The sequence below is a fragment of the Protomyctophum parallelum genome (genome assembly GCF_964188405.1).
Source record: "Protomyctophum parallelum genome assembly, chromosome: 7".
Lineage (NCBI taxonomy): Eukaryota > Metazoa > Chordata > Actinopteri > Myctophiformes > Myctophidae > Protomyctophum > Protomyctophum parallelum.
Genome location: NC_139705.1, coordinates 3,029,374 through 3,057,370, shown reverse-complemented (window position 1 = coordinate 3,057,370; position 27,997 = coordinate 3,029,374). Strand labels below are relative to the sequence as shown.

At 43.2% G+C, this 27,997-nt stretch overlaps 1 protein-coding gene across 2 annotated transcripts; it reads left to right on the top strand.

Moving 5' to 3' along the window:
- The first annotated feature begins 12 nt into the window (after window positions 1-12).
- klhl12 (kelch-like family member 12) lies at window positions 13-27,997 on the top strand. 2 transcript variants are annotated; one of them, XM_083769038.1, is made up of 13 exons: window positions 13-200; window positions 2,430-2,614; window positions 3,623-3,849; window positions 6,116-6,269; window positions 8,752-8,969; window positions 12,984-13,133; window positions 13,755-13,869; window positions 18,058-18,164; window positions 19,055-19,250; window positions 20,275-20,433; window positions 22,157-22,255; window positions 23,980-24,166; window positions 25,693-27,997. In XM_083769038.1, exons 2-13 carry the CDS (start codon window positions 2,611-2,613, stop codon window positions 25,817-25,819), a joined length of 1,743 nt encoding a protein of 580 aa, XP_083625164.1. In that variant the 5' UTR covers window positions 13-200; window positions 2,430-2,610; the 3' UTR covers window positions 25,820-27,997. The 2 variants fall into 2 exon arrangements, with proteins under 2 accessions (XP_083625164.1, XP_083625165.1); XM_083769039.1 differs by lacking the exon at window positions 2,430-2,614.

The window sequence follows — 27,997 nt, the reverse complement described above, 5'->3', positions numbered from 1 at the left end:
GACGTAGCGGACTGTTTATGTGGAGTGGTATGGACCAGCAGCAACAACAGCGACACATTTTCTGATCTAAACTGGTTTTTTTAGGTCCTTTTAAAACAGAAAGGAAGAAGACAAAACAAGCTAATAGTTTGAGTAATCATGGAGTCCAACCTGTAGGAGTGTGGAAGGAAGCAGAGAGGAGACTGGTGCTGAAGACAGAGGTAAACATTGTGAACATTATGTACGTCCCCGTGTGTGTGTGTGTGTGTGTGTGTGTGTGTGTGTGTGTGTGTGTGTGTGTGTGTGTGTGTGTGTGTGTGTGTGTGTGTGTGTGTGCCTTCTGAAGAGTTATGTTTTAGACATAGGCCTATATGATCTAGCCCTAGAATGTCTCTACGTTTCATACATTTGTATTCCACATACCAGAGCATAGAACAGTGACCTATAGACCTGCGGTTGTAGCGGCAGAACGGCGGCCTAAATGTGACAAATGCTCAGTTTGTACTCACCCATTTAAATAATTCCAAAGACGTGGAGTGAGATATTGTCCTCTAGTTTCACATCCATGTGAAAGTTCTGGCACAAAACGTGTATTTAGTCAAATATCTCCACTTTTTCACGAGCTGCAACCGGACGGCTTTCTCTCCGGGCGAGGGGCCCGAATGACAGCTGGACTGAATAAATCAAAACTTCCTCTGATCATCACAAACGTCATCACCAATTGACCAGGGAAGCGCACATGTTTGGGGCACACAATTGGCAGGTAGTGTGATTAATTACCCAGCACCCACCTATATGTGTGTGTGTGTGTGTGTGTGTGTGTGTGTGTGTGTGTGTGTGTGTGTGTGTGTGTGTGTGTGTGTGTGTGTGTGTGTGTGTGTGTGTGTGTGTGTGTGTGTGTGTGTGTGTGTGTGTGTGAGAGAGATTCATTACCCAGCAGCACCTATCACATCACAAGGCACCTGCCAATTGTGTGCCCCAAACATTTGTGCTTCCCTAGTCAATTGGTGATGACATTTGTGATGATCAGAAGAAGTTTTTGATTAATTCAGTCCAGCTGTCATTCCGGGCCCCTCGCCCGGAGAGAAAGCCGTCTGGGTGCAGCTTGTAAAAAAGTGGAGATATTTGACTAAATACACGTTTTGTGCCAGAACTTTCACATGGATGTGAAACTAGAGGACAATATCTCACTCCACGTCTTTGGAATTATTTAATGGGCGAGTACAAACGGAGCTCCGTTTGTAACCTCTATATCTACGCTGCTGCGCCTAGCTCCGAGTAGCCCCTCTCGGCACCCTCCGTAAAGTTTCTGAAATGTGGATGTTACTTTACGTAGGGTCCCTCTGCAGTTCGTATGCCCACAATAGGACGCAGCTGTACATACCCTCCGTTGCGGCCGTGCTGCGGCCTGGTGGTGGTAGTGAGATGTTTCAAAAGAAGCATGAATCGGCTATAGGAGACAACGGAAACTTCAGAGAATTTTCATTTGTCGCAGAAACCGTTAAGTACTTTTGTTTGACCGTTTTGGCTGCTCTGAAATTCTCTCTTCCTTCCTTCCATGACTTCCTTATTTACTTCCCATTGTACCGCCTCCCGCACATGAACTGGCTAGCTGTGACAGAGCAGATCAGAGGCAGGAACGTAGGGACGCGCAGCTAGCCAGTCCCGCTGCTGGAGGCGGTACAATGGGAAGTCAATAAGGAAGTCAAGGAAGGAAGGAAGAGATCATTTCAGAGCAGCCAAAACGGTCAAACAAAGTTTGACCGTTAAATACTTAACGGCTTCTGCGCCAAATGAAAATTCTCTGACGTTTCCATTGTCTCCTATAGCCGATTTATGAAACATCTCACCACCACCACCAGGCCGCAGCACGGCCGGGTATGTACAGCTGCGTCCTATTGTGGGCTTACGAACTACGGGTGAACGATGAAAAGAGCTCAACCGGGGGGTCCGAGAGGGGCTAAGCTCCGAGATGAGGTTCTGTGAAAAGCTATCCCTGCGCTGGTAGAATTGGAGTCTAGCTGGGTAGAGCCCATCGACAAGTAGTCGATACCTTTATTTAAAAAAGTAAAGGTATCGAGACGATAGGTAGATACAGTTGAAAAACTTAACATGGGCCCCTAACATTTTAACCTAGCTGAGGCATCAAACAACCAACTTACAAAGTGGTTGTTTGTCAGCCAGTACGATTTGTTTCCCCGGTTTTCCCAATGCAATCTTACGGAAGCAGTACTGTGCTAGCCCTAAAATGGCTCTTGTTGTTTCATACAGTTTGTACAGTATTTCACATACAGAGCCATAGAACACCCTGATTAATTTCTGGTCGGACGCAAAATGTGCGGCCTAAATGTGATAAATGCTCCGTTTGTACTCTCCCATTAAATAATTGTGTGACCCAAACTTTTGTGTTTCCCTGGTCGATTGGCGATGACGTCTGCGGTAAACAACAGGAAGTATTGGTAAAATCAGTCCCATCGATCATTCCTTGCCCCTCGCCCGGAGAGAAAGACGTCCGTGTGCATCTCTTGAAAAAGTGGAGATAATTGACTAAATACACGTTTTGTGCCAGAACTTTCACATGGATTTGAAACTAGAGGACCATATTTCACTCCACGTCTTTGGAAATATTTAATGGGTGAGTACAAACGGAGCATTTATCACATTTAGGCCGCCCATAATTCAATTCAACCAGGAACGGGTGGAAGGGATCTATGCCTGTGATACATGATAATTTACGAAGTTAAATAAATGATCACAGGCATTCTAGGTCTAGTACTGTGCATGCCAACGGGGGTTGACTGGACTACATTTTTATTTAAGCCTGATTTAAGCGGTTCTTTGATGCCTCAGTTAAAAAGGGGCCTATGTTATAAGTTTTTCAACTGTATCTACCTATCGATACCTTTTTACTTTTTGGAATAAATACTGCGAAAGGGTTTTAATCCACTACTTGTCGACGGGCTCTACTCCAATTCTACCAGCGCAGGGTTAGCTTTTCTCTGAACCTCATCTCGGAGCTAAGCGCGGCAGCGTAGATATCATATCTACGCTATATATATATATATATATATATAGAGGTTACAAACGGAGCTAGTACAAACGGAGCATTTATCACATTTATCCTGCCGCTGCAACCGCAAGTCTAGGGCACTGTTCTATGGCTCTGGTATGTGGAATACTAGCCGCAATTTGCAACTCTAGATTTCTTTTTATAATGGGAATCTAGAGTTGCAAACTTGCAATACCCTCCATTGACCGCTAGCTGTTAGCATAAACCCCAGTTCCCAGTGCCAGCATACACGTTCACTTTAAAAGATGGAGTTTACGTTGGCTGTACGTATATATATACGTACCCCATACGTCAACGTCCGTATATACATACCTGGGGAAAAATAGTTATTATGATTAAAGATTTAAATTATAGAAGCTGAAAGTAGAAGTATGGAAGAATCCATGGCATCCCATATGATGGTGAATTGTTTAATATATGCATTTCAATTTTAGTTTATTTTGCATTGTTCATTTTAGTTTTTATTTTAGTTTCAGTTAACACTATTTCTCCCATTTTACCGTAGTTTTAGTCTTGGTTTTAGTTAACTATTATAATCCTGGTTTCATGTTTGTTTCGTTACCTCGGGACCAGATTCTAGCAGTGTCGAGGCTGTGCCAGTGGCCTCATTGGTCGCCATGGCTCCCAAAGACATCATGACCAATTCTCACGCCAAGTCCATCCTGAACGCCATGAACGCGCTGCGTAAGAGCAACACGCTGTGCGACATCACACTGCGGGTGGAGAGCGCCGACTTCCCCGCCCACCGCATCGTCCTCGCCGCCTGCAGTGACTACTTCTGTGCCATGTTCACTAGTGAGGTAAGGTCTGTTCATTTGTGAGGTAAGGTCTGCAGTGACTACTACTGTTGTCCACTAGTGAGGTAAGGTCTGTAGTAGCCTCGGAAACCCAGACGTTTTTATTTCCAGGGAGAAACCGAGTCCACTTCAATTCGGCATAGAATAGCGCAAACGTCGATCACTCTGCTGATTTCTGATCGTCTGCATCTTTGTTAAATTGACGCACACCAGTACACACACAAACTCCTCTCTCTCTCTCTGTCGCTCTAATTAATTAGTCTCATGTCGCGCAACTGCGTCTAGATTCTCAAAGCATAGTTGGACCCCAGGCTAGGTCTGTAGTGACTACTACTGTTGTTTACTAGTGAGGTAAGGTCTGTAGTGACTACTACTGTTGTTCACTAGTGAGGTAAGGTCTGTAGTGACCACTACTGTTGTTCACTAGTGAGGTAAGGTCTGTAGTGACTACTACTGTTGTTCACTAGTGAGGTAAGGTCTGTAGTGACTACTACTGTTGTTCACTAGTGAGGTAAGGTCTGTAGTGACTACTACTGTTGTTCACTAGTGAGGTAAGGTCTGTAGTGACTACTACTGTTGTTCACTAGTGAGGTAAGGTCTGTAGTGACTACTACTGTACTGTTGTTCACTAGTGAGGTAAGTAAGGTCTGTACTCTGTACTCTGTACTGTTGTTTACTGTGAGGTAAGGTCTGTAGTGACTACTACTGTTGTTCACTAGTGAGGTAAGGTCTGTAGTGACTACTACTGTTGTTCACTAGTGAGGTAAGGTCTGTAGTGACTACTACTGTTGTTCACTAGTGAGGTAAGGTCTGTAGTGACCACTACTGTTGTTCACTAGTGAGGTAAGGTCTGTAGTGACCACTACTGTTGTTCACTAGTGAGGTAAGGTCTGTAGTGACTACTACTGTTGTTCACTAGTGAGGTAAGGTCTGTAGTGACTACTATTGTACTGTTGTTCACTAGTGAGGTAAGTAAGGTCTGTACTCTGTACTGTTGTTTACTGTGAGGTAAGGTCTGGACTCTGTAGTGACTACTACTGTTGTTCACTAGTAAGGTCTGTACTCTGTAGTGACTACTACTGTTGTTCACTAGTGAGGTAAGGTCTGTAGTGACTACTACTGTTGTTCACTAGTGAGGTAAGGTCTGTAGTGACTACTACTGTACTGTTGTTCACTAGTGAGGTAAGGTCTGTAGTGACTACTACTGTTGTTCACTAGTGAGGTAAGGTCTGCAGTGACTACTACTGTGCCATGTTCACTAGTAGTGAGTGACCCATTCAAATGCTGAGGGACCCATGCCAGATGTTTTCGATATCACAATTTTGGAGAGCCCTAGATCCCCTTATTACTGAGACCATTCATTCATTCATTCATTCTTTGTCTGTGTCAATAACGAATTGGACAGGACAAGTACAGATTTTTATAATCGACTAAATCAATTAGTCTGATTAACCACTTAACCGTTTCAGTTCATACGACGTATGAGACCGTCATAAGGATCCCGAAAAATTAGTGCCATCGACGTGTGAGGACGTCCTAGTGATACGGGGCGAGATAAGAATATTCAGATTTTTTTTTTTTTTTTGTGGCTTTTCGCTTTTCGCTTTCCGTAGGCTAACGCTATGTGCAACTATTAGCTTGTCATTGACTCCCATGTTAGCGCGGCGGAAAGAATGACTCGTATCTCCTAATCCAAGGCGCTCTCCGTGGTGATGAATGGATCGATATGCTGGTGCTTCATTTCTGCTCCTCATCCGTCTCTCCCGCAAAATATGAACGCTTTTTGGAGCGTAAAAAAATTAATTAAGATGATCGGGGATCCGTCGCAAGAGACGCGTTGTGAGCTTCTAGAGCTGTTTTCACTACTATCGTATTAATAATCGTATTATTTGATCCGTTAATATTGATGACTTTTTTGATCGATTAACTTTACCGTTAACTGTCAATCTACAAGCTGCGTTGTGAGCTTGTAGATTGGCTATTTTAACTACTTCTTAAACATTTGTTTTCTAATTTATGGAATTTGTTTATAGATTTGTCTTTGATTTCTTCATGAAATTACTGTAAATAAAAATAAAAAATGTTTTTAATTCATGACAAATGTTGATTTATTGTGTGTGTGTGTGTGTGTGTGTGTGTGTGTGTGTGTGTGTGTGTGTGTGTGTGTGTGTGTGTGTGTGTGTGTGTGTGTGTGTGTGTGTGTGTGTGCGTGTGCGTGTGCGTGTGCGTGTGCGTGTGCGTGCGCGTGCGCGTGCGTGTGTCCTTCCAGCTCTCAGAGAAGGGGAAGTCGTTCGTGGACATCCAGGGTCTGACCGCCTCCACCATGGAGATCCTGCTGGACTTCGTCTACACCGAGACCGTCTTGGTGACCGTGGAGAACGTCCAGGAGCTGCTGCCTGCAGCCTGCCTGCTGCAGCTCAAAGGTACCACAGCCCTGTTGGTTTGAGCTGCTGCCTGCAGCCTGCCTGCTGCAGGTCAAAGGTACCACAGCCCTGTTGGTTTGAGCTGCTGCCTGCAGCCTGCCTGCTGCAGCTCAAAGGTACCACAGCCCTGTTGGTTTTGGCTGCTGCCTGCTGCAGCTCAAAGGTACCACAGCCCTGTTGGTTTTGGCTGCTGCCTGCAGCCTGCCTGCTGCAGCTCAAAGGTACCACAGCCCTGTTGGTGTTGAGCTGCTGCCTGCAGCCAGCCTGCTGCAGCTCAAAGGTACCACAGCCCTGTTGGTTTTGAGCTGCTGCCTGCAGCCTGCCTGCTGCAGCTCAAAGGTACCACAGCCCTGTTGGTGTTGGCAGCATATTTTGATTTAGTTCTGGTCATAGTCTTTTTTTACTTTTTTTTTTTCTTTTTTTTTTTTTTCTTTTTTTCACAGAAGCATTATTTAAATACTGGAGTTGAGAAATGATAAGTGGAGGCATTAACAGCTTCTCTTAATAAACCCCACAAGTATAATGTACAAGAATAATGACACTGAATTATCACCCCAAAGAAAAAGGCCAACAGGAAACAAAACAAACAAACCTTAAATACAGGATCAATAAAAGTTGAAAATTAAAAGGCAGCCAAAAACAGACAAAACGGTACACGACATCCGACATACAATTACAAGTACATGACGCATCCATAATCCGCATTACATCACAGCTGGTCATAGCCTTTCGAGTAAAATCTGGCAAAGGATTGCGTGCGCTCTGCTCTATTGCGTCTCTGCTGCCATATACTGTGTGGCGCAGGTGCTGCTACAGTACTTGTGCTCATGGAGTGCTGAATGACACTGAATGCTGAATGACATGTTCTATCATGAGGACATTATCCATGAGTTTGTCAATGTAACCTTTACTGCACCTAAAATGCACCTGTATGCTTTCCCTGTGTGTGGACCTAAATACATTGTTAGTCATAGAAGTCTTTTGAATACAATTTCATTTTAGTTTTAGTGATATTTTGTGCCTCGAAACTTGACGCCTGATCTTACACTTGGTTGCATGCTGAAACTAGGTTATTATTTTAAGAGAGCATTGGAGCATTTGAAGTGGTCAGACGGAAGTTAGGTTTTACTTAATGATCCTAGATGACTGTTTTCATGTATGTGGTGTTCTTGCTTACTGTAAGTCGCTCTGGAAACAGTGTGTAGATTAGTGCCCAAAAGGTAGATCGCGATCTACCAGTAGATCACATAGGCTGTGCAGGTAGACCACATGACATGCTCCTAAAATATATAATATAATTTAAAAAAAACTATTTTGGGCATCTGCCACTTGAAATAAGGTGACTTGATTGACATAAAAAGGACCTGTCAGCTCAAACACACAAAGCAATACGTTGTTTTCAAGAGCGTTGCAGACAAACAAACATTACAAAAAAAACCTACCAACCTACAAAGTGTGTTTGTCATGTATCTAGGTAACTGTTTAAAACTATTTTCAGCAATGGGATCCTATTTTTTGGGGTGTTGTTGAGCTGTCAGTTTAACCCTGTAAGACCCGCATTAATTTCTACTTGCAAAAAATCGATTTCAACCTTACTACTACTTTGTACTACTAGGACTAGGACTAAAAAAATATGTTAAAAAAAATAAAGTTTGATGAAAAATGTATAATAATTATATAATACCATAATTATATAATAATATAATACATTAATAATTTACATTTGGGGGATATCTTTCACAATAATGAATAAAACATGTTCTAGACGTTCTATTGATCACAAAAAAACATATATTACAATTATTTTACTTACTTTTATTAGGGTTAAAGGTCAAAAGTCATAGGTTAAAAATAAATCAAAATTGTACAGAGTCCAGAATCTTTTAATTTGTGTGAATTTCAGCCTCTGTGGGGGGTATTTATATGCAAATATCATGACCAATGGCATTGCAATGGCATTGCAATGAACATCACTGATGACGTTTAGGTGAAAAAAGAACAGAAAATAATAATAATAATAATTAAGTCATTAATTAAAATATAAGTTGTTGCTATAAAGCAACGCTGGGTCTTAGAGGGTTAAAAGTAGTTCTCAAGTCAAAAAAGTGTGGGCACCCCTGATTGTAGAACAACAGGAATAATATTACTAGAACGTCATCATTTTATAATTAAAGGTATATTCAGTGATTTCACTCAAAAAACCTTAGGTTTCGTTTTTGGCTGTGGGACCCAGCCTTTCGTCCAATCAGGATAGAGAGTCAAAAACGAAACCTAAGGTTTTTTGACCCCCAGGGGTTAACTGGGGACAGGGAGGAACTCCTTATATGGCCAGCACACTCTATAGTAGGGAGGATTATCACAACAAAACCAAAAAATAAGTGATATTTGAATTAAGTGAAATCACTGAATATACCTTTAAAATTTCAAACATAAAAAATATATTGTGTTAATGTGCGTGTGTGTGTGTGTGCTGTTGGGTCAGGCGTGAAGCGCGCGTGCTGTGACTTCCTGGACGGCCAGCTGGACCCCACCAACTGCCTGGGCATCCGAGACTTCGCCGACACGCACAACTGCCTGGACCTGATGCAGGCGGCCGAGCTCTTCTCCCAGAAGCACTTCCCCGAGGTGGTGCAGCACGAGGAGTTCATGCTGCTCAGCCAGAGCGAGGTGGAGAAGCTCATCAAGTGTGACGAGATACAGGTGTGGGCATACTGTTTCACCGTTTCATCGAAAATGTTTGCCGACTACCTTTTTTTTTACACTGACGAACACTTGACCCGTTTTCCGCTGGACACACACTGGTCTGATGAAACCCATTCTGACCTGAGATCAGATTCTAAAAAAATGTCAGTCGTTCTTTCGATTTTTCAAAAATAGCAGACCTACAAGCTCGTAGCGCGCCACTCGGTGGCGCGCTATGAGCTTGTAGATCTGCTATTTTTCAATAGCTAAAGCATGACATGATGCCAACACCAAAATGGGTGCCCGGTCAGAATGGGTTAAAGGACAACTTTAGTTTTTTTTTTTCAACCAAGGTTCATGTTTTAGTTTATTAGATAAAGTAAAAGATGAGTGTTAATCTTTTTTTCATTTGCTGCTTTCTTTCGTTTTAGGGATTTTAGCTGTTTTTGACAGGGGGGCGGGGGCATTCGAGCATGGGGCTAAATATGCATTTTTTAACACAATTTGATGGTGATTTCTTTTTTTATGGTTTACTATTGTCCTAATAAACGCCAGGAAATTACATCTGGCCACAGAAGATCACAGGATCTACTGAATGTGAAGGTAGCCTACTGGGGAAAGGCTTATACTGTGTGTATAGGCTCAATATGTCAGTTCGTCACATTCAATAGATCCCGTGATCTTTTGTGGCCAGATGTAATTTCCTGGCGTTTATTAGGACTATAGTAAACCATAAAAAAATAAATCACCATAAAATTGTGTTAAAAAAATACATATTTAGCCCCATGCTAGAAATGCCCCCGCCCCCCTGTCAAAAACTGCTAAAATCCCTAAAACGAAAGAAAGCAGCAAATGAAAGAAAATGAACACTCACCTTTTAGTTTCTCTAATAACAACCTAAAACATGAACCTTGGTTGAAAAACACTAAAGTTGTCCTTTAAATAAAAACGAAATGTTGTATCTCAACGGGGAGCGCAAGCTTCACAAAGTGCTTCACGAAATAAACGAGGCAAATTACGTCAAGCAAATAAAGAAAAAACTAATTACCATAACCCTGTAACACCCAGCGTTGCAATAATACAACATATTTTAATTATGAATTTGATTAATTAATAAAAAAAATGTAATGTTCTTTTTTTCACCTAAACGTCTTCAATGACGTCCATTGCAATGCCATTGGTCATGATATTTGCATATAAATACCCCCCGCAGAGGCTGAAATTCACACAAATGTAACCTTTCCTCTGATAAGTCCTAGTAGTAAAAGGTTGTAGTAAGGTTGAAATCTCTTTTTTGCCAGTAGAAATGAATCCGGGTTTTACAGGGTTAAAATGTATTCTTTGTTTGATGGGGAGCCAGCGCTTAGGACTGGTGTGATGTGATGTGGTCACATGTTTTGCTCCCGGTGAGAAGGCGGGCAGCAGCATTCTGGACTACAGTAATTGCAAACGTCTGAGTGCGGATTGGTCCATGCCATAATATAGGTAGGGCATTACAACATTCCAGCCTTGAGAAGATAAAAGAGTGGAGTGGAGAGTGGATCACAGTTTCAAATTGTTTAAGGGGAGGGGGGGGGGGGGGGTACGGTTTGACCTTGGCGAGTAGGCAAAAGATGATAAAAGCTTGTTTTGACAACACAGCTGTTTTGTCAAATTTGAAATTACTGTGGAATATGACACCAAGATTGTCTTGCGCCGGTGTGGATATTGTAAGTGAGGGGGCCCAGAGTGTTGACGATGAAGATTTCAGTGATAGGCCAGTAGTCACTTGAGTGGCAGCATGCCTTGACATCTAGGTTTTCATATCTATGATTTGACACATAGAGACCTGGGGCCGGAATGCGAACCAATGACCTTCTGTTTCCCTGGCGACCTCTCCACCCCCCCCCCCCCTCCCCCACTGTTTTGGGGCTCATGTCAATGCAAGGATACCTGACTCACACATGGCATAATATCTATACCGGAGTGAATTACAATGTTTAGCTCTGGCTGCCTCCTTTGTGCTGTTGCAATAACTAGAGTTGGAGAATGCACAAGCACGCACCAACCTGCTGTAGCCAGTGTTGCCAGATGCTGCGAGGGAAGCGAGCATCCAGGTCTATGAAAACGAGACCAAAAGAAGTGACTGGGTCTACTCTAGGCCAAATGAGCACTGTTGGCTACTGGAAAATAGCCCATTTAAAAGGTCACAATGGGACGCAATGCGACGCGCTGTGAGCTTGTAGCTTGTAGAAAGAAATCTTGGGGGGAAAAATGTGGAATATTTTTGAAAAGATTTTACAACACAAATCTTGTATGAGGGGGTCCTCCACCAAATACTTGTTGATTAGAGAACCAAGGAGCCAAAATAAGCAACTACACAAGCCGCTCCCCCCCCCCCCAAAGAAAAAACCTGCAACCAGCAACTACGAGTATTTCCAAATTACAAGCGACTTCATGGAAGTCCTTATAATAAACAGACATGGCAACACAGGCTGTAACCTCAGTGTGGGGTAGGAGATGTAGGGGGTGCCCCCCCCCCCCCCCAATGATGCCTTTATGTGTGGATTTGTCTTGAGTGTGAAATTGCAGAGAAGCAAACACCGAATTAAGTAAGTCATTTTTTGTATTCCTTTTTTTTTTTTTCACCCCTGGCCCTGGAAATTCCTGTCTGTAAAACCCGCACGCCTCGACTTTGTGAAACCACGGTTATTACCACCAACCGTTGATTTATAGATCGACCAATTCCCTCAAAAGGATTCTCTCTTCCTGCCATTTTGTGCACTTAAGAGAATTAAAACGAGACGGCACACGTTTGTCGAGGGGCAGGCACACCGTTTCACACCCTCCTCTTAATACTAAGGATTTGTTTTTGCACTGACGGTGATTTATAGCTCCTCTTGTTTCCAGTTGGTTGCGGTCCAACTTCCTGAAGTTCCTGGTGTAACACGGTCACGGTCTACACAAGCAACGTCGTGTTTCTACGCCCACGTTGTTCTCGGACATCGTTTGTGCCAAGGACCCCCAAATTGTTATGTATTTGGCCACGGACCCCGACCCCCCCCCCCCCCCCCCCCCACACACACACACACACACACACACACACACACACACACACAGAAGATGTGTGTTAGAACATAATTACTCAACACGTTTCACATGCAAGCTCGCAGCATATCTGCTGTTCTTTTAAAAGCCAAGGTAACAAACTTTGCTGGGGACCCCCTGGAAGTAACCCCTCCGAGGATCCTGAAAAGTACATGGGACCTGTACCAGGACTAGGGACCAGAAGTCAGCCCTATAACGGATTTAATAACAGTGTAGACAGTCGGTCCTAAAGATCAGATTCAAGAAACGAATGGGATTTGCCTGCAAACTGAACGAGGCATTTTAGAACCATTGTTGCCTGGTTTTTAGAGCAGTTTGGAGAAGAGCCTGGGGATATCTGTATTTAAACTACAGAAGAGGATGAATAAGCCATAGGACTTACTTGGACATTTTGAGCTCGTTAGAACTGCTCCTTTTAGCTGTTTTGCCCATGGGGCATTGTAGTCCAAACAAACTTACATTGAGCTCAAATTTCCCAGAAGCCCTAGCAGCCCAGATGATGACTTGATTTCCACAACGCGACAGCCTCGTCAACAGGTCCCCGGATAAATCCGCCGTTTCTTTTTGATTATCTTAAAACGGCGAATTAAACGCATTAAACAAATAGCGGAAATGTCGTATAATTGCGCGCGATGGAACCCTGGATTAACCCATTCTGAACGGGCACCCATTTTGGTGTCGGCATCATGTTATGCTTTAGCTATTGAAAAATAGCAGATCTACAAGCTCATAGCGCGCCACCGAGTGGCGCGATACGAGCTTGTAGGTCTGCTATTTTTGAAAAATCGAAGAGCGACTGACATTTTTTTAGAATCTGATCTCAGGTCAGAATGGTTCATCAGACCAGTGTGTGTGTCCCAGTGGAAACGTCGTATGAATCTGATCTCAGGTCAGAATGGGTTAAACAATTTGCGTCCGTCAAACTGTTAAACTTCATCTTTCTAGGTGGATTCAGAGGAGCCCGTGTTCGAGGCCGTGCTGAACTGGGTCAAACACAACCGGAAGGAGAGGGAACTGTGTCTCTCCGACATGCTGGCCTTTGTGCGGATGCCTTTACTGACCCCCCGCTACATCACGGACATCATCGACTCAGAGGTTAGCGGGTAGTACGCTTGGTGTTGATTTTGACAGCAAGTTTTGATAAAATTCCGTTTTAGTCATATTTTAGTCATCTGAAATGTTTTGGTATGTAGTGTAGCTTCAGTCGGCTAAATCTACAGTTGATTTTGACGATTTTTAACCCATTCTGACCGGGCACCCATTTTGGTGTCAGCGTCATGTTATGCTTTAGCTATTTAAAAATAGCAGATCTACAAGCTCATATCGCGCCACCGAGTGGCGCGATACGAGCTTGTAGGTCTGCTATTTTTGAAGCCTGAATCGAAGAGCGACTGACATTTTTAGAATCTGATCTCAGGTCAGAATGGGTTCATCAGACCAGTGTGTGTCCGGCGGAAACCTCGTATGAATCTGATCTCAGGTCAGAATGGGTTAAAATGTGTTTTGTCGTGCCTCGATGGCGTCGCAATGTCTAGGCGAGACATGACCTTGACACGATCTAAATGTCTCGATAGAAGAGCAAGGGAGACAAAATGCAGCGTAATGTATGTTTGATTCTTATGAAGCAGCGGCTTTGTATGTCTCGTTTGGTTCTTTTCTGAGGTATTTTCCACAGGTAGCTTTCCAACGAAGCATGTCTTCTTCATCTTATTCCAGCCACTAATACGCTGCAGTCTTCCATGTCGAGACCTCGTCGACGAAGCCAAGAAGTTCCACCTGCGTCCGGAGCTGAGGAGTGAGATGCAGGGTCCTCGCACGCAGGCCAGACTAGGTACTGTCATGTGCTTTATCCCAGGGGTTTTCAACTGGTTTTGACCCAGGGACCACCATTCTGACTAGCAGCATCCTGGGGACCACCACTGTTGTGTCGGGTGGGTTCAACGTAGATCTACGATGGACCCACCCGACACAATAGTGGTGGGGCATTCATGCACCATGGGTTAAGATTGTTTTTGTTTTCTTCTTACTTGTTACTCACTAATCACACTATCACAGGCTACATTCATGAGCTGGACAAAAAAAAACTATGTTTCAAAGTATTTTATTATCAAAGGTTTTACTAAAGTGTTTTTTACTTGTACTCAAAATAAGTCTCAAAATAATAATCCATTTCAGTTAATCACCCAAACACTGAAGACACATTTGACACCCGCACCCCCCCCCCCCACACACACACACACACACACACACACACAAACAGAATATATATTTTTTATCTTATTCTATTTTAATAATCTTCTCTTTATTTGAACCAACCTACAACCTGCACTACATTTTACTAGGGCCTTTCTAACAGACAGAGGGAACTGTTCATTGTGTACCGTCACTTTAAAAGCGTAATGTATACATCATCGTACGACAGTGTCACGCACCAAAAATAGCCAATCTACAAGCTCACATCACACCCTGGTTGCATCGCGTTGTGAGCTTGTAGCTCTGCCTTTTCGGCAACGATAGACTGAGAAGTTGCACATTGAATACGTCACGTATTATGTGAGACTATTCAATCGATCCGCGGCAGATATTATAACTCTATGGCAGGGAGATTTGACTTTCCCAAACGTATTATTATGAATTGGATGAATAATTATGGCAACTTCTTACCGTGCTTGCCTTGGGCAGCAAGCACGGTAAGCACAACATACGTTGGGTGGAAGAGCAGGATGGTTGAAACGAATTCTGTGCATGATATGTTTACACCGTGAGTTGTTGTTTTTTTTAGTTTATTTGACGCGTTGAGCACTTGGACTTTTTTTAAATGTTAGATTCGACATAAGTTATTATTATTCACAAACAAGTAAAAAGAGTGCAAATAAGTTTTATATATATATTAGAAAAGGTAAAGGCAAAAATACAACTTTTCTGAATGCCTGGCTGCGGACCACCAGCAGTACCTCCGCGGACCACCAGGGGGGGCGCGGACCACCGGTTGAAAACCCTGCTTTATCCCATTTAGGCCTGACGTCAAAGTAAAAAAAAACGTTCGCTCTGAAAGAATACGTATATACCTATTCAAAGATTTGTGCCGCATTTTTACGATTTTTCAAAATATCTACAAGCTACAAGCTACAAATATCTACAAGCAAAAATATCTACAAGCTCATAGCGCGCCACCGAGTGGCGCGCTATGAGCTTGTAGGTCTGCTATTTTTCAATAGCTATAACTATAACAAAATACATACATAAATGGATGCACCTGGGACGTATCCTCAGTGATGTATCCCAAGGTCATCGGGGTTTTCGGGTCTCCCAACATCATACCCCTCACTCAGGTGACCCAGCCGGGGGTGATCAAGTCCCGACTTACGTCCCAGTAGCTACCCTCGATCAGTCCCATTAGGGAAAAACCAGGGACACACAATCCGTTCCTCCTGAACTACTCTGCCGGGACTGGGAGGTACCATTCTGGCGCATTGGAAGGACTAGGCTCTGTGGGTTTGACTCCTGTCCGGGCCCCTCCTACGTCTCACCAGGTCCACTCCTGCTCTCACCAGGTCAGGCCCCTGTGCGTTGCACCAGACTCCCAGCACCAGGCACTTCATTCAGGAATGGTGGATTCTCTAAAGTAAAGTGTTACGCTAAAGTATAACAGAATGCTTGAAACACCAAAAGGGGTTCCCGCCCAGAATGGGTTAAATCAGTAGTTCTCAATCTGTATAGGTGTCCCCAGATGACAGTGAACGTTTGAGGTCTGTTAAGATCTTTTAATACCTAAAGAAATAAATAAAAAATAACATAATACTGCGTCAAAAGTAATCCACTAATCCAACTAATACTATATAACGGGATGGGCAACTGGCGGCCCGGGGGCCACATGCGGCCCCCACATTAATTTAATGCGGCCCATATATTATTTATTTCAGCTGTTACAATTCCAAACATGGAAACATGACCCGCTTTAATTACTTCAGTCTATAGATTAGTAGCTTAATGAGTAGTATTACAATGTTAGTCTGTTTTATGTCCAATGCATTTGTATTTTGTTCATAAAGTCAACATAACTACGGTAACCAAATGCATTTTGAAATTATATAAAAAGTTTACTTTTCAGGATTCCAATTAAAAAAAATAGCCAAAAGATTATTCGGGATTTAAATTCAAACATAGCAAGAATAGCTGATCTACAAGCTCATACCGCGTCGCGTGTTTTGAGCTTGTAGATTGGCTATTTTTGCTACGACAGTATGCAATGTGGCCCTCTGGAGTGAGTGTGGAAATATAGTGGCCCTCTCCATCGTCAAAGTTGCCCACCCCTGATATAACTGGTCAAACACAAATTGTCAAATAATGTAAGAAAGAGTCAAAATCTACAAGCTCACAACGCCTCACAATCGTCTTATTTACGTAACGGGTCAAACAAAATGTAATCCCCCAGTTCAAATATGATTATATTGTGGGATTGCATCCTGAAAAGGTTGACAATCACTGCTTTGTATGAGGAGTGATAAACTCCAACATCCTAGGTGGAGTTAGCGAAAGGGCCTTTCTGTGTGGAGTTTGCATGTTCTCCCCGTGTCCCCTTGGGTAGGTATTGTGGTTGGTTTAGATACGCAGAGGGAGACCTACTGATGTTTTTAAAGGACAACTTTAGTTTTTATCAACCAAGGTTCATGTTTTAGGTTATTAGAGAAACTAAAAGGTGAGTGTTCATTTTCTTTCATTTGCTGCTTTCTTTCGTTTTAGGTATTTTTGACAGGGTGGCGAGGGCATTCGAGCATGGGGCTAAATATGTATTTTTTTACCAAATATTATGGCGATTTTTATTTGTATTACTTCCTACTAGACCTAGTCCTACTAGACCCCAAGAAAGTACATCTAGCCACAAAAGATCACAGGATCTATTGAATGCGTCAAACTGACATATTGAGCTATAATGACACACAGTGTGGCTTCCCCCCAGTAGGCTACCTTCACATTCATTAGATCCTGTGATCTTCTGTCGCCAGATGTAATTTCCTGAGGTTTATAGTAAATAATAACACCATATAAACATTAAAAAAAATACATATTTAGCCCCATGTTCGAATGCCCCCGTCCTCTGTCAAAAATATCTAAAATCCCTAAAACTAACAGTTTGACTGTTTTACACGCTTAACCCGCATTTTAATCAACCCCCCTTCACTGCAGAGATTGTTGTATTACCTTTAGAGCATACGCTGAATTATTTGGGCTTTTAATCCGTGAAAATCCAGCGAAAAAAGCTCCCTCGGTATGTTATGATCCGAGCGTATCATCCACCATCTTGGTGCACCCGGAAGACGCACACAAGACTGGTCTCAATGAGGCGTTGCACTCCATGCATTTCCATTGGCCTCAATTTCCCAGAAGCCCTAGCAGCCCACAGCATGTGACGATTTCCGGTTTTGTCATCAAAACGAAACCATCTAGTCTATCTCCGCGACGAAGACGGATTTTCTTTTTATTTATTACAATACAGCGGATTAATCACATAAAACAAATGGCGGGTATAGCGGGGTTGGCAGCGACAGTAACCTGGAGTAATCCATTCCCGGCACGGAAACTGCTTAAAAAAGCATTAAATGAAAAAAGATTAACACTCATCTTTGTCTAATAACAACCTAAAACATGAACCTTGGTTGAAAAAAACTAAAGTTGTCCTTTAACCCATTCTGACCTGAGATCAGATTCATACGAGGTTTCCGCCGGACACACACTGGTCTGATGAACCCATTCTGACCTGAGATCAGATTCTAAAAATGTCAGTCGCTCTTAGATTTTTTCAAAAATAGCAGACCTACAAGCTCGTATCGCGCCACTCGGTGGCGCGATATGAGCTTGTAGATCTGCTATTTTTAAATAGCTAAAGCATAACATGATGCTGACACCAAAATGGGTGCCCGGTCAGAATGGGTTAAACACTCGATTAATGCATTAAAAAATGTATTATATCAGTGTTATTGATGTAAGAACTTATTTATTTTCCCTAATTATTTTCCAGGTGCCAAAGAAGTTCTGTTGGTGATCGGAGGGTTTGGCAGCCAACAGTCCCCCATAGACATAGTGGAGAAATACGATCCTAAAACCCAAGAATGGAGTTTCCTACCTGTAAGTATCAAATATACACTGCATCGTTGGTGTTGCGCAGAAACCTTGTATGTCCATAATTCCTTAACCCATTTTGGGCCGGGAACCCCTTTTGGTGTTTTAAACATTACAGTATGTTATAATTTAGCTATTGAAAAAAGAAAATGATTTTGAAAACCGTGAAAATATTCATTTCAGAAAACTGGAGGATTTAGACGATATTTTAAAAATGTCGAGGTCAGGCCTAAATGGGTTAATGGTTCTCTTTAATGATTCCTAGTATAGGGGGTTCCAAATGGACCCTCACAGGTCTGTAACTCTGAGATGGAACCAAATGGACTCTTCTTTTTTTTTTGGACCGAACAAATAATTGTTTGTTTTTTTCTTTCTAATTATTTGTTCTGCCCCCTTAAAAATGTCAGAGAATAAAATAAATACTTTCTGAAACGTCTATGAGGGGAAAACTGAATGGGGGGGGAAATTCTCTTCCGGTGCCGCTTTTCCCCCCCGGGGGGTTTTCTGGATCCAAACCCTCTATCCGACAGCAACGATATGTTTAGCCCATTCTGAACGGGAACCCATTTTGGTGTTAGCATCATGCTATGCTTTAGCTATTGAAAAACAGCAGATCTACAAGCTCATAGCGCGCCACCGAGTGGCGCGCTACGAGCTTGTAGGTCTGCTATTTAAAAAAAATCGAAGAACGACTTGACATTTTTTAGAATCTGATCTCAGGGTCAGAATGGGTTATAATCAGACCAGTGTGTTGTCCGGTGGAAACCTCGTATGAATCTGATCTCGGGTCAGAATGGGTAAATAATATATAAATATCAAAGCTTGTCGCTGACGGCGTTGACTAACCCTAACCCACCGCCCCGGGCCCCCACCGGTGCTTTTTCTCTCTCTCGCAGAACATCGCACGGAAGAGGCGCTACGTGGCCACGGTGTCGCTCCACGACCGCGTGTACGTGATCGGCGGCTACGACGGCCGCTCGCGCCTCAGCTCCGTGGAGTGCCTGGACTACACGGCGGACGAGGACGGCGTCTGGTACACCGTGGCCACCATGAACGTGCGCCGCGGCCTCGCCGGAGCCACCACGCTCGGAGGTGAGAGAGGGGACTTCATTGACTGACTGACTGGCTGGTTGATTTGCTTGAGAAATGTAAAAACGGCACAGTGTAGTGGTACAGTATGACCATTAGACCTTAGATTCTTACAAGATCGTCTTCTGAATCCTATAACGTTTTTTTTTTTTTTTTTTTTTTTTTTAACCCATTCTGACCTGAGATCAGATTCTATAAACGTCTTCTACATCCTGACAGTTTTCTGATAAAGCCGTGTTTCTACGTCAGTCGTTCTTCGATTTTTCAAAAATAGCAGACCTACAAGCTCGTATCGCGCCACTCGGTGGCGCGATATGAGCTTGTAGATCTGCTATTTTTAAATGGCTAAAGCACGACATGATGCTAACACCAAAATGGGTTCCCGTTCAGAATGGGTTAAGATATTTATTTTGCGGCTTACGCCTTTTTATTGTTTTTTTTTGAAGGGACAGACAGTAGTAGGCTGACAGGAAACGGGAGAGAGATGGGGGGGAAGACATGCAGTTAAAGGCCGTGTCGGACTCGGGAGTCGAACCCGCGGCACACTGCCAGACTGGATTACCAGTCGGGTGCCCAGACGGTTACGCCACCGCCTGGGCCCTATAACGGTTTTCTGGGAAAAAAACCCTATGTTTCTATGTGAGTGAGGCTCATAAGCCTTTTCATGTCAAGGACCCTCAAAATGACATGTATTTGGTTGTCGACCACCCACATGTTTTGTTCCAGGGACCACCAGAAGCAAAGGTTTGAGTTACAAATTTGAGTTGGAAAATGCACTCTGTGTCCCTCTATGAGCTTGTATATCTGCTATTTTTCAATAGCTAAAGTATAAAATAATGGTTAATGGATTCAGAAAAAAAAGCGCTTTAAGTGGCTGTGGCGGGGACACTGCTAGACGGTGGGGCTATCGGCATACAAAAAAGAAGACGTTCCGTCTTGAAATGCGACATGATGGTTTTTTTGGGTTGTTTTTTTTTACAAATTCTACAAAAGCCCAGCTCTGCTTTTGGTGTCGTTTCTCCGGCAGACATGATCTACGTGGCGGGAGGCTTCGACGGCAGCCGCCGGCACACCAGCATGGAGCGCTACGACCCCAACATCGACCAGTGGAGCATGCTGGGAGACATGCAGACCGCCAGGGAGGGGGCGGGGCTGGTGGTGGCCATCGGACTCATATACTGTTTAGGTACGTGTCTCTCTCTCTCTCTCTCTCGGTCTGTGTTTTTGGGTGCGATTGATGCACGGCAACCACCACGGACCTCTGCCCCGAATCTTCCAGAATGGCCTGTTAACCCATTCTGACCTGAGATCAGATTCATAACGAGATTTCCACTGGACACACACTGGTCTGATGAACCCATTCTGACCTGAGATCTGATTCTAAAAAATGTCAGTCGCTCTTCGATTTTTCTAAAATAGCAGACCTACAAGCTCGTAGCGCGCCACTCGGTGGCGCGCTATGAGCTTGTAGATCTGCTATTTTTCAATAGCTAAAGCATAACATGATGCCGACACCAAAATGGGTTCCCGTTCAGAATGGCCTGTTAATAGCGCCACCACGAGGCAGATTTTCCACATTTTGTTACGTGTAACTGCGTTGATTTGTGTGAAACTAAATTGTCACATTGGCCTGTTATAGCGGTGGATCTTTGCAAAACACACTTTTGGAAAAGAAGTCTCAAATCATGAATTTGTGCGTCATTGCCATCAAAGGTGAAATGGCACCATTTTCACATTGGCCTATTATAGCGCCACCAGGAGGCCACAACCTGACCTGGCCTGGTGGAGACCAGGGTTTAATATTCTCCCGGATTTGGCTCATTTTAATTCCCGGGAATTTGCGGACCTTTTCCCGGGGCTCCCGCGGGAATTCCCGTCAGGAAAAAAACAAAAGAGAAGAAAAAAAAAGTGCCCACCAAAATGCATTTAGATGTATAGATACTTCATATGTTCAATAGAATTGATATTTTTTTGGTTGAAAACGTTTTATTTGAACGAAATATGAACATATAGCCTGCAATAAAATAATGTTATAGGCCTACTACGCTATTCAGAAAACGTGACACTTAAGGAGTTTGCACTGTGACTGTCGAAGCACGGGGGGAGGGGGGCACAATGATGATTAGTGATTATTAGGGAGAGAGAGAGAGAGAGAGGGGGGGGGGGCTGCGTGCTGGTGGTTACTATTATAAAACAAACTGTAGCCTATACTCATCTTTGTTTGTGTTCCATTATTGCTGAGTGACGCACACATGCAGGCAAAAGCCAAAAGGGGTTTAGAAGTGATAATGTCCATCACGGGGGGGAAAGGAAACCCCTCGCTCCGTCGGTAAAACCCTCCTTTTAATACTCTATGGGTAAAACACACTTCTCAGTTCTCACAGAGACCGATTAGGCTAAATGATTGACAAGTGCAGCAGCTTTGTCAATCTCTTGTTTTTGCCAACGGCTGATTCGGTCTGGCTCATTAGCCAGGCTATAGCAGCGTTGGGAGCGTGCCTGAAGATGTCCAACACAGTTCTGGAGAGAGTGACTCGGTGCTTGTCCAGCGCAGACAGGAAATTATACGTTCTCCTCAGACATTCATTCTTTTGCTGAAGTGTATAATAAGCTCTGTATCTGGTTAATTGTTAATTGGTTAATTGGAGGATGCAGGATTCGCGGAGTCCCGCTGATTTTATAGGAATTTGCGTGCCCTATACCCAGGAGGCCCGTAATCCCGGGATCCCGGCATTAAACCCTAGTGGAGACCTGTGTTACATCTTTGAATTTTTTTTTTTTTTTTTGTAAAGCCAACCTTTATAACTCAAATCGTTGTATTCCTTGCCAAATATTTGGGGGTCCTTGACACGAAAAGGTTTGAGCTGTTTTCCAGGAAACCGTTTCATTGAATTCTTCTTGAACCACAGGTGGCTACGATGGATTAAACATCCTCAACTCAGTGGAACGGTATGACCCACACACAGGACACTGGACCAGTGTCACTCCAATGGCCACCAAGAGATCAGGTAGGTTTATTACATACATTTTCCACTGTGCTGTACAACCTAGTACTAACCGCTTTAAGATTATAATTTTTTAGAACATTCTCCATAATGATTACTTTCACTTTTCATACTTTTAAGTACATTTTGATGTACTAGTGTAACTAGAGTACTTCTACATTGCAGTATAGGTACTTTTACGTGATTAAAAAAGTGCTTAAAACTTAAAATGCGGCCCAGGCCGTAGCGTAACGGTCTGGGCACCGGACTGGTAATCCAGTCGCAGTGTGCCGCGGGTTCGACTCCCGGACCCGACACGGCCTTTACTGCATGTCACCCCCCCATCTCTCTCCCGTTTCCTGTCAGCCTACTGTCTGTCCCTTCAAAAATCAATAAAAGGCGTAAGCCGCAAAAAAATATCTTAAAAAAAACTAAAGAAAACTTAAAATGCCGCTTTTGTTGACAACTTGAACCCCCATCGATTTGTGTGAGTGAAATAAGAGCAATACTAAATGCTCTCTGCTTACAGGTCTACTCTGTTTCATAGTAGTACCCTAGTACAGTGTTTCTCAACCTATGTACCTATGCACTTTACTGTGCCGTTTGATCTGTCCAGGTGTACCGCCTGATTTGTCAGAAAGTAACACTAAAGTTAGTGTTACTTTCTGTCAAAATCAGGCGGCACACTAACCCTAACCCTCCTTTGTCTCTAAATGTTTGTATGTCTCTAAATGTTTTGATGAATTGAACAATGTGGACCCTGTACAAGTGTAATGCTTAATTGGGTCGTCCACTCACAGTTAACAGTCTTTGTATTGAGTTTGTGCTTAAAATGTACTGTAAATTCTACAAACTGTTAATAAATATTTCAATCAATCAATCAATCTCCCCCGAAAGCAATATTATAGCTACTGGGCTGCAGGCTTCTATTGTTGCGTTGTCACACGTCTAACCATTAGACATGCGATAACAACAACACAGAACAATAGACTCTAACGACCCCCGGGCCCCGGCCATTGAAATGTTAATGCTTAGATGCATGCAGAAGACGCTACATTTCGCTAAAGTAAACGTGACGTTGTTGTGATTAAACATAATGTGCCACGAAAAATAGCTGTCCAAAATAGCTGTCCATAGATGTCCAAACATGATCGCCTCGTTCGGCCAACAAAATATATCTCCCTCCCTCCACAGAACGCGTTGTGAGCTTGTCGATCAGCTATTTTCAGCACGTGGAAATATGCAGGCTGTGAGAACTGAGACCCTTCACAATAAAAGCATGCAGCTTTCACAAGATGGCCCATAATAAAGACAAGGAAAAGGATTAAGAATTAGGTGGCATTTCACATTGCATATGAGCTATTTTGTTCTCCAAAATGTATTTAAAAAATATATATATAATAAGGAATTAATTTGGATAATGGTAATGGAGATTTTGTAGAAGTTGTCACTTTGTTAATCCCAACACTGTATGTATGTATGTGTATATATATATATATATACACATATACATAATGTATGTATATAGATAGGCCTATACACCGTATATCTAGCTGTGCCCCGAGATTTTTAGGCTATGAAAAGTGTGCCCTGGAGCAAAAAAGGTTGGGAAACACTGCCCTAGTAGTACCCTAGTACCCACTACCCAGTGGTGGTTGGAAGGTCCCACGGGCACCGAGGCGAGACTGACAGCCCGTGCCCTAATGCAATTTGATCTGATCGGGCCGTCTGTCCATCTGTCGTTCCAGGGGCGGGCGTGGCGCTGCTCAACGACCACATCTACGTGGTGGGGGGCTTCGACGGGACGTCCCACCTGGACTCCGTGGAGGTGTACAACATCAGGACGGACTACTGGACCACCGTGGCCAGCATGACCACCCCCCGCTGCTACGTGGGAGCCACCGTGCTGCGCGGACGCCTCTACGCCATCGCCGGGTAAGACTATATATAACCCGTTCTGACCTGAGATCAGATTCATACGAGGTTTCCACCGGACAACACACTGGTCTGATTATAACCCATTCTGACCCGAGATCAGATTCTAAAAAAAAATGTCAGTCGTTCTTTCGATTTTTCAAAAATAGCAGACCTACAAGCTCGTAGCGCGCCACTCGGTGGCGCGCTATGAGCTTGTAGATCTGCTATTTTTCAATGGCTAAAGCATAACGTGATGCCAACACCAAAATGGGTTCCCGTTCAGAATGGGCTAAGAGATTAAAAAAATGTCTGTTTGAAAATGACAGTTTTCTGAAAAAGCTATGTTTCTATGTCAGTCGTTATTCGATTTTTCAACAATAGCAGACCTACAAGCTCGGTGCCGCGCTACGAGCTTGTAGATCTTCTTTTTTTCAATAGCTAAAGTATAACGTAATGCTAACACCAAAAGGGGTTCCCGCCCCAAAATGTGTTAACTATGCAGGGGCTGACAATATGAATGGCCCGGTGGTCCGGATGTACTTGTTAAATCTAAAAAGTATTTACCCGAATAGTTTTTTCAGCTGGAGAAAGATGCTCATAGATGCAATGTTAAGAACGGAGCCCTACACATATTTCTACCTCCTAATAATGGCAGCAAGCAGAAAGTACATAATAAAATTAAATCTAGATATCCACTCTGCTTTTATTTAGAATCATAATCATGGAATCATTTTAATAATAATTAATACATTTACATTTGCTTTATAGAAAATATAACGGTAATTGTTTATTCGTAATATGGAATCGGTAGCAGAAGTGAGGTTTTTACGTGTTTGTTTTTATGGGAAAAGTAGGGATTTTTAGTCTAGGGAAAAATGTGTCAATACCCACATTGTGTGTGTATTTTGCTTTAATCCAGTTAAGTGCTTCTCAACCTCTGGGTCAGGACCCCAAATGATTTTGAGGGGTTCCCCAGGTGAGAATTTAGACATTTTTAATTAATAATTTAATTAATTGCTGCATCAAATGTAATCAACAAACTATACTATAAAAACTGGTCAAAATATTGCGAGGCATGTGAGTGTGAGCTTGTAGATCTGCTATTTTCACAATTTCTATCTATGGGAACTGGGTCAGACTAAATGTAATGCCTCATCTCCTACAATTCCAAGTGTTTTTCAGGAGAGAGGATTGATTTCGGGGGGTCCCCAGTTCATTTCATTTATTTTGGGGGGGTCGCGGCCTGATAAGGTTGAGAACCACTGCTTTAGCCCATTTTGACCTGGGGACGATTCTTCAAATGCCAAAATCCTAACAGTTTTCTGAAAAACCCATGGTTGGCGCGCTATGAGCTTGTAGATCTGCCATTTTTGAAAATTTGAAGAGCGACTGACATAGAACATTTTAGACATTTTTAGAATCTGATCTCGGGTCAGAACGAAAACTGTCAGTTATGTAGAAGACATTTTTTAGAATCTGATCTCAGGTCAGAATGTCGCACAGTCCCCCGTCGTTGATCTGGGGGTTTCCTCTGGGTTCCGCAGGTACGACGGCAACTCTCTGCTGAGCAGCATCGAGTGCTACGACCCCGTGATCGACAGCTGGGAGGTGGTCACCTCCATGGCCACGCAGCGCTGCGACGCGGGCGTGTGCGTCCTGCGAGAAAAGTGATATCTCCGACGTGCCAGCGACAAAATGACGACCTTTCATCTGGAAAGAAGTTCCGTCTGCAAGTAGTTGGTTCGAGGCAGCTACACGTGGTTTAACGTACCACTAAAAAAAAAAACAACGACAACAACAACAGCCACGGGACTGGACGACGTCGGCGGCGGCTCGGTGGTCAGTATGCAAATCAAGCTGAGTGGTCTCAGCTGTGGACGGTGAAGCCTTTCCCCAAAAAAGATGAGCTAAAAGGAAGCATCGACCGCTGCATGACTCTATGGCGGTACCTGTCAGTACTTGCTCTGTCTAAATTAGACTCTGTCTCACGAGCAGGGAGGGCGTAAGTGATGGTATCTTTTGTTAAAAATGAGTGTTCGGATCGTACTCTGTGTTTGTTCAATATCAGGGGTCTCTCTACAGCTCTTTAGTAAACAGAAAATACATGTTCAGTTCAGGATATCGATTTCGAGTTAAAAACGTTAAAAACGTTCACTGTGAAAGAATATATATTCAAAGATTTGTACAATTAAAAGAAAGAAAAAAAAGATGGCAGATCCACACGCTCGTCGCACGGCACTCGGTGCCGCGCTATGAGCTTGTATATCTGCTATTTTTCCAACAGCTAAAGTATAAAATAATGGTTAATGTGGTTAAACGCTAAAGTGACACAGATGCGGAACAGGTCTTCATTGGTTAAACGAAAACGAACAGACAACATTTCGACACTAATAAACAGAGAATTGAGTTCATTCAATCAGGAGAGAGAACCCCGTTCATCAGTTTACACTTACATTTTATAAAGAGCTGGGGAGACCCCAGCTGTTACTGAACAAACTCTCTAGAGCAATGATTACTCATAGTTAGGTAACGTTAGCTTAAGTTGTGGCAAATCTGCAAAAGAAAATGCTTTTACCACTAGCTTTCTTCACAGATGTGTTCATAATCATGAAGGTGTCTACTATCACAGAAAAATGTGTTCCAAGCCAACTCCCTTGGGAAACTTTGTGACAGCTGCTGAAAGTTGGGTTACCATTAAAAACCAATATAAGGCAAAGAATTCCAAATTTCATTATACTTTAAGTAGCATGTGACGTGTCAAACTAGGGGGTTTTCATGATGCTGAATCCATTCCAAGCATGAGATTTGCACGGAAATACACCTTGGGCTAAATTCGGCCATAGCCACTTGGAAAAGGAGTGTTTTTTGTGCAAAACTAATGCTTGCAATGGATTCAGAATCTTGAAAACTTACGGCATAATGAAATTTGGAATGTTTTGCCTTATATTGGTTGATAATGGTACCCCAACTTTCAGCAGCTGTCACAAAGTTTCCCAAGGGAGTTGGGTTGGAACACATTTTTCTGTGATAGTAGACACCTTTATGAACATATCTGTGAAGAATGCTAGTGGTAAGCATTCTCTTTACAGATTTGCCACAACTTAAGCTAACTTTACCTAACTATCAATCGGAAATATAGAGCCTTAACTGTTTTTACAAGAAAACATTTTTGTTTCAAACCACAAAAGATATCACTCGCAGCACCTCGAAGGTGAGCGACGCCATCGGCACGGCAGACTATGAGTTTAGCTCGACTCATTTTTACCCGTGAGATTATAATTTCATTTCTGTCTTAAAAAGTGCAATATATTATATTTTTAATCGTTTGGAAATCAAACGACAACAAAGAAAAGACGGAGCAACCGGACACTCCGCTTTGCTGCTACAAGCCTTACGAATGAAATCCCTCGAACCTCCATCCACCAGAGCAGGGGTCTTCAACGGGGAGGGGGGGGGGGGTCCGGCAATCCTCAGAGTTACTACAGTGAGGTGCCAGATTAGCCCAAGTGCAAGTTTCCCACGTATCGGGGGGGGGGGGGGGTTAACTGACTGAAAATATGCATTAACATAGAAGCTATCTATGAAGGAGTTTGAATATGCACAACCAACCATTTTATACGATATGGGGGGGGGGTCCCTGCGTCTCTCAGCTAGGAGGTCCGTGGCCTGAAAAGCGTTGAAGACCCCTGCCACAGCGAGAAACCGCATCCGTGTTGCCCCCCCCCCCCCTCCCCCCCCATCCTGACTGTGACGATTGTCTCGTTTGTTGTCTCCTGTAGTCTTTTGCAGAAAACCATGGGTCAGTAATTCACTACCTTTTTGTAATTCTTTCTGTAAAGTGCTTTTAGA

Excerpts from the sequence above, each read along its gene's own strand:
- klhl12 (XM_083769038.1), top strand. Across the intron at positions 3,850-6,115 it reads GTGCCATGTTCACTAGTGAG|CTCTCAGAGAAGGGGAAGTC; the intron begins GTAAGGTCTGTT and ends GTGTCCTTCCAG. Across the intron at positions 19,251-20,274 it reads CGGAGCCACCACGCTCGGAG|ACATGATCTACGTGGCGGGA; the intron begins GTGAGAGAGGGG and ends TTTCTCCGGCAG.